This window comes from Limulus polyphemus, unplaced genomic scaffold, assembly GCF_000517525.1.
Source record: "Limulus polyphemus unplaced genomic scaffold, Limulus_polyphemus-2.1.2 Scaffold1279, whole genome shotgun sequence".
Classification (NCBI taxonomy): Eukaryota; Metazoa; Arthropoda; class Merostomata; order Xiphosura; family Limulidae; genus Limulus; species Limulus polyphemus.
Window position 1 is genome coordinate 267,011 of NW_013666889.1, and position 11,712 is coordinate 278,722.

General features: G+C 37.2%; 1 protein-coding gene across 1 annotated transcript in view; it reads right to left on the bottom strand.

Annotated features, from left to right (window-relative positions):
• Positions 1–5,534, bottom strand: part of LOC106462905 (periostin-like) — a 31,683-nt gene extending 26,149 nt beyond the window's left edge. The window contains exon 1 of the mRNA XM_013922872.2: positions 5,185–5,534. Coding sequence (XP_013778326.1) covers positions 5,185–5,303 — 119 coding nt within the window. The 5' untranslated portion in view covers positions 5,304–5,534. The remainder of the gene's footprint in view (positions 1–5,184) is intronic.
• Positions 5,535–11,712: the final 6,178 nt, after the last annotated feature.

Consider the following 11,712-nt stretch of genomic DNA (forward strand, 5'->3'; position numbering starts at 1 on the left):
TATTATATAGATCATATGTTGACAACTTGTCAGGCTAGAGATCAGACTATTATAAAGATCATATGTAGACAACTTGTCAGACTAGAGATCAGACTATTATAGAGATCATATGTAGACATCTTGTCAGACTAGAGATCAGACTATTATAGAGATCATATGTAGACATCTTGTCAGGCTAGAGATCAGACTATTATAGAGATCATATGTAGACAACTTGTAAGGGTAGGGATCAGACTATTATAGAGATCATATGTAGACAACTTGTAAGGGTAGGGATCAGACTATTATAGAGATCATATGTAGACATCTTGTCAGGCTAGAGATCAGACTATTATAGAGATCATATGTAGACATCTCGTCAGGCTAGAGATCAGACTGTTATAGAGATCAACAGACTATTATAAAGATCAACAGATTATCATAGAGATCAACAGACTATTATAAAGATCAACAGATTATCATAGAGATCAACAGACTATTATAAAGATCAACAGATTATCATAGAGATCAACAGACTATTATAAAGATCAACAGATTATTATAAAGATCAACAGGTTATTTTAGAGTCAGACTATTATAAAGATAAACAGATTATTATAGAGATCAGATTATTATAAAGATCAACAGACTATTATAAAGATCAACAGATTATTATAAAGATCAACAGACTGTTATAGAGATCAACAGAATATTATAGAGAAGTTTAACCGATAATAAATCATTAAATACGCTGGAAAACTCGATCACACATGAAGGATACAAATGTACGTACATCTCGCCATTAAATCTAAAAAGTCTCTTACATGAACGGACATCTTGTACTAGACAAGCCAGTTTTAACAGTTTTATTTAAAGAAGAAGGGGTTTTTGTGTACTTGCAAGAATAAGACTTTCTGTTCGAATAATCAAATTAAAGTGAAATTGTTGGACATAAAAGGAAAAATCCTGATTTCCATTAGTGGACATGGCTAAGGAAACGGTCATCTGTGTGTGTGGACAGTCGAAGCGCTATGGAGAGAGGAAGAGGTCCAGTGTGCACCTGATTCTTCTGGGTCTCAAGACCGAAATCACGACCAAGCGACCACCAGTGCAGTAGTGCCAGTCACCAACCACCAGGTTGCGATATATAGATGCTCCTCTCTCCTAATCGGAATTTAGGTCTTTGTGACCTAGGAGGGTCAGGTACTCTGAGACCTCTTCCTCCCTATATAGATGCATTTAGTTTGTTTTGTTTGTTTGAATTTCGCGCTAGCTGTCCCTAATTTAGCAGTGTAAGACTAGAGGAAAGGCAGCTAGTCATCACCACCAACCGCCAACTCTTGGGCTACTCTTTTACCAACGAATAGTAGGATTGACTGTCACATAATAACGCCCCCACATGTTATGGTGTGACGGGGATTCGAACCCGCGACCCTCAGATTACGAGTCAAGCGCCCTAACCACCTGGCCATGCCGGGGCCCTAACCACCTGGCCATGCCGGGCCCAGATGCATTTGTTTTACCTCTAAAAATATGTAAGATGCACGAGACAGTACTGAAGTTTTATACGTTATATTTCTATTCTCCAAAACTAGGTGTATTCTGTAAGAAATGGAGGTATATAGTACACCGGAACGCTTGTGTATATAAAAACAAATGTTAGGGCCACAAAATGATCTGTTTAGAATGAGGGAACACTCATTAATTTCATACAATTTCAATTGAAGATAGAACAATGCGAGAACACTAGTCAAGTGTTTGGATTAAAATCTAATAAAATAATGTTGTATAAATGTGTTCAATGTACTATCATACACTATTAAACTATACCATCTAAGTTAGGGTTCTAAAACTGGGGACTACGTACCCCCCGGGGACCTCAGTCAGGATGCGGGAAGACCCATGATCTCAATTACATAGAGTTTATAAAGAAAACCTCATATTTCAAATGATCATATCTTAAATGTTACTTGTAGTAGGAATATTTGATTTCTCCAGGGCCACACTTAGGATTATACATTGTAGCCAATAAAGGGATGACAGGGCGTTACAAAAAAGAGGGTTTTTAATAGGTTTCTATCATTCTCGATCAGCCTATCCCTAAATATAGCCTCTGGAGTCACTACCTGTACTGGGTAGTATTATGTGAACCTCGTAATATCCTTTTGAAACGTCCAATCAACGTCCAGTCTTTTCCAAATAAAGCTTATGATTTTATAATAGGCCTAGGGTGAAATTTTATTCCTCTAAATGCATGAGAAGCCACCGTAATAATCTTGAAATATGAGTTTTTTTTTTAGTTTTTTTACATGCTTGCCTAGCTTTAAACTAGAACAATAAACGTTAAAGGCATAGCTGGAGCGGTTTTGTTCGAAATCAGTTGAATCTCAGAAATTCATAATTGATAAACGAATTATTTATTCGTTTGCTGTTAATCATAAAGCTACACAATGGGCCATCTTTGCTCTGTCCACCGCGGGTGTGGAAACCCGATTTTTAGCGTTATAAACCTTCAGACTTACCCCCGAGCTACCGTGAGGGCTGTTAAATGAAAACAACAAACAAACAAACAAAAATGGCATCGTTGTAAAATAGATGTAACAGATGACACGAGCTTTTGGCGGGAGATCACGTGAGGATTCTCGTTGCTAGGAGCAACAATTGTTCAACTGTAAACCACGAATTTAATACGATATTAACAGCAGGATACGCGCTTTATTATTATGTGATTAACACAAATGTTACCGAAGCACAGTTTCTAGACGAATGACCTTATAGAAATAATTGTTTCGTGCAGCAGGAATGGAATGCGCTAGCTATGTAACTATTAATCTACTAACCAGAGACAGAAAATTGCAATTGACTGTTTCTGGACGATATCAGATGGTTATCTTAGTTGTATCGTTGTGGTAATATTTAGAGTCCTTTGTTGCGTGGGGCTAATATTATTCTAACGGGTGTTTTGTTAAGTTACTTGTTAATTAACAACAATAAAAACTGAAACATTACATACACTAATGAGAAGTTCATGCCCATCCGCGTCACACGAGAAAAAGACAATTTTGTTGTCAAGGTTACTAGTCCCCAGTCTTTACTGTCTTGTCTGACATCAGACCAGTATGAAGTTATATACGTTTTTTTCAACCCTGATAAATACACATGTGTGGTTTATATTGTTATTCGTGTTACTGTCTTGTCTAACATCAGACCAGTATGAAGTTATATACGTTTTTTTTCAACCCTGATAAATATATGTGTGGTTTATATTGTTATTCGTGCTACTGTCTTGTCTAACATCACACCAGTATGAAGTTATATACGTTTTTTTCAACCCTGATAAATACATGTGTGGTTTATATTGTTATTCGTGCTACTGCCTTGTCTGACATCAGACCAGTATGAAGTTATATACGTTTTTTCTAACCCTGAATTTGTCACATTTCCCTGAAATACTTCCAACAATTTTTTTTCCAAAACCGAAACTGTAGGAAAAACTACATTCTTGCTTTTGGTTTTAGTTTTGTTTCGCACGAATAACAATATAAACCACACATATATTTATCAGGGTTGAAAAAACGTATATAACTTCATACTGATCTGATATCAGACAAGACAGTAGCACGAATAACAATATAAACCACATATGTATTTATCAGGGTTGAAAAAACGTATATAACTTCATACTGGTCTGATGTCAGACAAGACAGTAGCACGAATAACAATATAAACCACACATGTATTTATCAGGGTTGAAAAAAAACAGACAAGACAGTAACACGAACAACAGTATAAACCACACATGTGTATGGGGAATTATTATTCTCAATCAAGATGGCGTTCCGTACTCAAAGCTTCTATCATCACTCAACTCTCGTTCTCAGCTGTCACAGTGAAGAGTGTCATTTTTTTTGGTCAGATAATTAATCATCCTAATTATCATATAAATATATACAGAAACTAACATTATGCCCAATTAGACCAATCATTTCATTTTGGGTAACAAAAGTTGGTCAGTTTGTGTTTTCTCTAAAGGTAAATTAGACCAATCATTTCATTTTGGGTAACAGAAGTTGGTCAGTTTGTGTTTTCTCTAAAGGTAAATTAGACCAATCATTTCATTTTGGGTAACAGAAGTTGGTCAGTTTGTGTTTTCTCTAAAGGTAAATTAGACCAATCAACTCATGTTGGGTAACAAAAGTTGGTCAGTTTGTGTTTTCTTTAAAGGTAAACTATGCCAATCAACTCATGTTGGGTAACAGAAGTTGGTCAGTTTGTGTTTTCTTTAAAGGTAAACTATGCCAATCAACTCATTTTGGGTAACAAAAGTTGGTCAGTTTGTGTTTTCTCTAAAGGTAAACTATGCCAATCAACTCATTTTGGGTAACAAAAGTTGGTCAGTTTGTGTTTTCTCTCTTCTTAGTATAAAATATATCAATACAATTGAATGGTGAACAAAACCAATGAGGGACGACAGCTACACAGGATAGACTTATCTAATTCGATAACATCAGTTTTTAAAAGTAATCTCCGGTTAACTTCATGTTAATGACTACTTCCTCATCGTCATGACAAAGCCTCATGGCATGAGTTCTTTTCTTAAAGTTATGTTCAGATGCGATAAGAATAAACTGCCAAGATCGTGATGTTATCTCTTCCTTTACAAAAACAACAACAAATAACACTAACTCGTCTGTTCTCTCTCTCTCTCTCTCGAGTCCAACTGTCTACTCCCCAATCATCCCCCCTCCCTTTTCCATTTCAAATTCATATCTTTCCGTTATTGTTTCTATCCAATCGGAGTCATCACATTTTATGATCCCTCGTTCCATATTATTTATCATGTGTGACCCAACTTAAGAATTTGTCCAACAACACGTAACTAACTGTAATTCTTACGATGCTGAAAATATAGAGCGGTTCCTAACTGCTGAGCCCCCCCCCCCCAGTAGCACAGCGGTATGCCTGCGGACTTACAACGCTAGAAACCGGGTTTTGATACCCGTGGTGGGCATAGCACAGATAGCCCATTGTGTAGCTTTGTGCTTAACTACAAACAAACAAACCTAACTGTTGAACAACAACAACACAAACTGGTCTTCTTACACTGACCACACCCATAATATAAAAATATTTGATCAACGTCATCCTATTTATCAACCATTATTTCGTATCACAAACAAAAGTACCAAATTAGTTGTGAAATACCCTTGTCTTTGTGCCATTTTGATGTGCCACCAAGGAATCCGTCTGCACTGGAAGATGGGGCAAAGAATGAAGATGAGCAGCAGGAAGAAGAGCGATTTTCTGTGTAGCACATATGCCATTGTTTTCCACGTGATTCCGTCTGCAAAACAATGAATGCTTTTTCTTTTCTTTCAATGAAAATTACCAAAATATCACCGTCTATGAGCACTGCATTGATTCTATCACCCTTAATACTTAGTGTTGTTGATAAACCGTTTCTAACCAGAAGTGCTCGCGCCGACTTCTCAAGGAGCTGAGCTGAAGTGCTCAATTTCCTTACGAACTACAAACGAGTCTTCCTACGTCTTTGTTTCGCGTCACGACTGACGCCTTCGTTTTTAGTACGGATGTTTTTAACGTTTCTATATTCTCTCTCGCACCCTGCTCCTAGATTCGAGAGAGGACCAATGAGCTGATAGCGGGGATTACTTCCCAAACAATGAAACTCCATTTAAAAGATAATCTTATTCTAATTAATTGCTTCTTAATTGTTTCTTTCTTTCTTTTAGAGCAAAGCCACATTGGGCTATATGCTGTGTCCACTGCGGGAAATCGAACCCCGGATTTTAGCGTTGTAAGTCCGTAAAATCATCGCTGGCCCACCGAGGGACGAAAAAAAAGACAAGACTTATCATTGATAGGTGTAATATCAATTATGAATGTATTAATTTGGAGTAACATAAATTACTAGCTAGTTCCTGAACTGAATTATTAATAAAAACAATAGTGGATTTAGGCTTAAGCAGTATAGTAACTTATTTAAATTAGACACACCTATTTGTAACGTGCCGATCCAAATACCGTTTACGAAGGTGTCTCGTGCGACACGTGAAGTCTAGGAGAGTATCTCCTGAAACTTCTGTAGGAGGTTACACAAAGAAAAGTTGGATAAATGAAATTAAACTATTCTCTTGAAATATGGATAATGAGTGCATCCTGCCATCTTAATAACGGTGGTGGCGTTGTCTCATAACGACAATAATTAACCACTGATGGCGTTGTCTCATAACAACAATAATTAACCACTGCTGGCACTACACAATAATCAACCATTGGTGGCGTTGTCTCATAACAACAATAATTAACCACTGCTAACACTACACAATATTCAACCATTGGTGGCGTTGTCTCATAACAACAATAATCAACCATTGGTGGCGTTGTCTCATAACAACAATAATCAACCATTGGTGGCGTTGTCTCATAACAACAATAATCAACCATTGGTGGCGTTGTCTCATAACAACAATATTCAACCACTGGTGGTGTTGTCTCATAACAATAATAATTAACCATTCTTAGCTTACCGTTCCCCATACATTATCATCGCTGTGATAGATTGAACATGTAAAACAAGAGTGAAATAAACACCGATTTCCAACATTTGAAAACAGTTTAATCTGACTGTTAATCTTTGTTTCATGTTTATCTTAGATGTTACTAACTGAAATAACCAGTGGCTCAGCAGCAATTCAGCAGATTTATAACGCTAAAAACCGGGTTTCGATACCCGTGGTGAGCAGATAGCCTGTTGTGTGTAGGTGTTTCCAAACAAACCAGTCAAATTTATCTTAGTATTTACTGTACGGAATGATGTCGTCTCATGTTTGTTCAGATGTCTTACAAAAAAAGGTAATTACAATTTTCAGAAGCGTTTTCATACACCATAAAAACTGCCTACTTGAGGGCACCAAAAGTTGGATAATTTCAAACACGTAGACCGTCTGCCCGCTGGGAACAAAAAACGACAACGACAAAATCTACACTTTAATTAGATGTAATTAGTAATTGCTCAGGCAGACGTAACAAACTCTTTCATCTTACCACTATCTGTAAAATAACCAACCACCACGGGGTTCTCAATAACCCGAGTTACGGGCAAGGCTTTAATGAAAAAAAAAAGTATTTGATGAAACCAATAGTATGATTACTCTCTTCTTCATGGGCTTATTAATTCGGGTCAATTTTCTCAAGTACCAGCCTTCGTCCGGCATTCTTTCCATTAGTTGAGCTGTTATTCTATGAAAATCGCCCATTGCTACGTTTTCCGATGCATACGTATACCCCTGTAATGTTTGGTTGTTGTTCAGTACAAAGCTACACAATGGGCTATCTGTACTGTGCCCACCATCCCTCAGTAAAAGATTTTACGTTCTAACGTTAAGGTTTTGGTGATCTGATATCACTCGTTGTTATCGTTATTAGCCAACACGATTACCTAAGTCCAATTATAATTAGTTCGTGATTTTTTTATTACAATATGTTAATTTCTAATTCTATATTACCAGATGCTTGTTCTAAAATTTGTCCTGTTTTAACGTAAAGCTTCATAGTGCTGTCCACCTCGGGGAATCGAATCTCGGATTTTAGAGTTGGAAATCCATAAACGTACCCCTGATCCACTGGGATGGACTATTAGATAGTAACTAGTAATAATTTATATTCACACTTTCGGCTGTTACTCTACTGCCTTCTTCAGAAAAGTCCTGAAAAGGACCGTGTGGTGGGTCATCTTGTCAGATCTTACGTTTGACATCATTGAATGTATAAATGTATCAAAACATATACTATCTTCACAATAAGTTACCTTTACATTGGCCACATAAACTACTGTTCAAATGTCCCAGTATAACTTAACCCTAAATAACTGGCATAATTCTGTGTTATCATTTTAGGTTTCTTTTATGAGCCGTCTCTGCAGTGCCTTTGCCTCCCAGTGGCACAGCGGTACGTCTGCGGACTTACAACTCTAGAATCCAGGTTTCGATACCAGTGGTGGGCAGAGCACCGATAGCCCATTGTGTAGCTTTGTGCTTAATTGCAAACAAACAAGCAGTGCCTTTGGTTTGGTTTACCCATTTCTTGAGTGGTATCTTCCCCCTCGTGATGATAGTTTTTACCATTATCACCTCCTTTCTGCACTGTATTTGGCTGATCGAACAGACGCAAGTAGCGCCCCCTAGCGGGAAACTCGAACACTGTCTTAAACTGCAATTTTGCGTATTAAAAGTGAAATAATTTTCCTATGGCCGTAGATACACAACCAAACTTTTATAGACTCGTAACGTACAAGGCAAAAATGATTTAATACGTGACACGAACGTAGAAATATATATTCATTTGTATAAGTTAAACTATATATATGTGTGTATGCTCTACAACTTTTTATATGTACAGATAAGTAGAGGAGCCGAAATAAGCTAATGGCTCTTCCATAGAAAAATAAACAGTGGTTATATAGCACAAAACGTCTTTAAACTTCCAAGTAAGCTAACTGAGGAAGGACATTGTAAGATGATGACCCCATTCCTTATTTGTTATTAAATCGTTAATGACTTCATTAGATGCTAGTTACATAGGTAAAGAAAAAAGTAAATGTAGGGATGGCTAATATCAATCCTTCAAAAACAATGTAAACAAGATAGTATGGATGGCATTCGCATCATCCCTACATAACAGCAGTGGCAAGAATTAACATATAGCAATATATATAACTATCCAATCACAACTGAGATTAATTTATTCTATTTTTGTCTGATAATATTCTACTACACTGTGTGCCTGTGCTATTATGTAGTGCTAATACCAATCAATGACATTTGTATGATCCCATTACATGTGTTACCATCTATCACCCATCGATTACCGTTATTTTTGTGTGGTAACTGGAAACTATCCGACATTGTACATGACTATTTAAACAAATTTAAGTACAGGGTGAAACAGAAATTACCAGCCAATAATAGATAAACAATAAATATCACAGTAGGAACCTCATTGTATTTATAACCAAGTTCTAAATACAACCTTCCTATGTCTATTGAAACACTGGACCCAAAAAAAAAAGTAAATAAAAAACTTTTCAAAAAAGGAAGTAAATGTAGGGATCCATTACATGTGTTACCATCCATATGGATATAGATATGATCCATATGGATATAGATATGATGGATGGTAACACATATAATGGATCATATCTATATCCATATGGATGGTAACACATATAATGGATCATATCTATATCCATATGGATGGTAACACATATAATGGTGTAATGGATCATATCTATATCCATATGGATGGTAACACATGTAATGGATCATCTTTATATCCATATGGATGGTAACACATGTAGTGGATCATATCTATATCCATATGGATGGTAACACATATAATGGATCATATCTATATCCATATGGATGGTAACACATGTAATGGATCATCTTTATATCCATATGGATGGTAACACATGTAATGGATCATCTTTATATCCATATGGATGGTAACTCATATAATGGATCATATCTATATCCATATGGATGGTAACACATGTAATGGATCATCTTTATATCCATATGGATTGTAACACATGTAATGGATCATATCTATATCCATATGGAAGGTAACACATATAATGGATCATCTTTATATATTTATTGATATATAAGTGGATATTAATAGAATTTTCAAAAGGTGGACCTACACCATATTAAAATATATTTTGTTGATTTTCCAAGGTGTTTCTATTATTTTGTCCAACCCTGTATCTATATATTTATTGATATATAAGTGGATATTATTATCATTGTTCGTTTTTATTTTTGAACGCTTTTATTTTTTCACTAACTACATGAAGAGTGTTTTGTTTTACGAACACAGTGTCAAGTCATGAAATAACTGGTAACGCCCATGTGCTAGTCTCGAGTTAAGACAGACGGGTGAACGATCTTTTGTTGGTAGGTGCTGTTCGTTAATTCACCAATGTTCGACGTAAGGTTGTTGTGGAACTACTTTTGTTGAACGGGTTTTTTGTTGTTCAACCCCCTCCCACGATCAGTTCCTCTCTTGTCCCCAATTATTTATATAACTAACCCAAGAGGGGATCCGTAACCGTTAGGACACACACACACACCCTTAGTATGTGCGCCACGTTTCATCCTGCTAACTTGTGAATGTGGGTATGAACATAGTTCCTAATGTGGCACCCTCGAGGGGATCCAGGAACACGATAACGTGGCACCCTCGAGGGGATCCAGGAGCACGAAATCTTCTGCCAGATTTGAGTTCAGCGGTTCTTCAAACTTACTCCTTAACCCCATCTTGCCTGGGTGATCTTGTTACCTCTTTCGTAGGACGGCTATGCCATACAGACTATGACATCCCTGGGCCACCCCAAGATCACCTGCCTAGTTTAGTCTTACTAGCTCCACAAGTACAGAAGGAGTTCGCCAAATTCACCTGCCTATTTTGGCCCTACTGGCTCCACAACTATGGAAGGAATTCGCCAAGTTCACCTGCCTAGTTTAGTCCTACTAGCTCCACAACTACAGGAATTCCCCAAGCTCACCTGCCTAGTTTAGTCCTACTAGTTCCACAACTACAGGAATTCCCCAAGCTCACCTGCCCAGTTTGGTCCTACTAACTCCACAACTACAGAAGGAATTCTCCAAATTCACCTGCCTAGTTTGGTCCTACTAACTCCACAATTACAGAAGGAGTTCGCCAAATTCACCTGCCTAGTTTGGTCCTACTAGCTCCACAATTACAGAAGGAGTTCGCCAAATTCACCTGCCTAGTTTGGTCCTACTAACTCCACTACTATGGAAGGAATTCGCCAAACTCACCTGCCTAGTTTGGTCCTACTAGATCCACAACTACGGAAGGAGTTCGCCAAGTTCACCTGCCTAGTTTGGTCCTACTAGATCCACAACTACGGAAGGAGTTCGCCAAGTTCACCTGCCTAGTTTGGTCCTACTAGATCCACAACTACGGAAGGAGTTCGCCAAGTTCACCTGCCTAGTTTGGTCCTACTAGATCCACAACTACGGAAGGAATTAGCCAAATTCACCTGCCTAGTTTGGTCCTACTAGATCCACAACTACAAAAGGAGTTCGCAGACAAACAAATAAACACCTGAAATAATAAATTGGATTTATCAACAAGAAACAAAAGCGAAACTTTGTGTCAGAAATTTGTGCTAAAGTTGTTCGAAATTAATTACAAACAACAATATTAGTTCAAAGTTAAATTAATTAATAATGGGATCTGACTGTCACTCTTGTAGAGTAAAGAGTTTTTGCGCCATAGGGACACGAACTATAAATCTCTGTATTTAGAGTCCGGGCACACTAACCACCAGACTAAGCTGGCAGAATCTTGTTTCTTATAGGCTTAGTTTGGCTATCTTCCAGGGATATCGATATGACTAGCTCTTCGTGATAAAAGAGCTCGTTTAAGGCTTCAAAATTGTGTTTATTCCAGCATTTATTGCTTTCTTTATAAATTTTTTCTCCAGTTTTTACGCGACGTGAGCTACTCCTAAAAGCTTTATTTATGTGCTATATTTGCTATTCTTTCACATCGTACGTGTTAGTCTTAGTTTCTGGAGTACGTATCTCATCTGGAAGTAGAAAACTGAAAAATGTCCCTTGGCAAAATATTGTTAAATACGAATTCTTTGTTTGTTTAGGATTTCGCGCAAAGCTACAC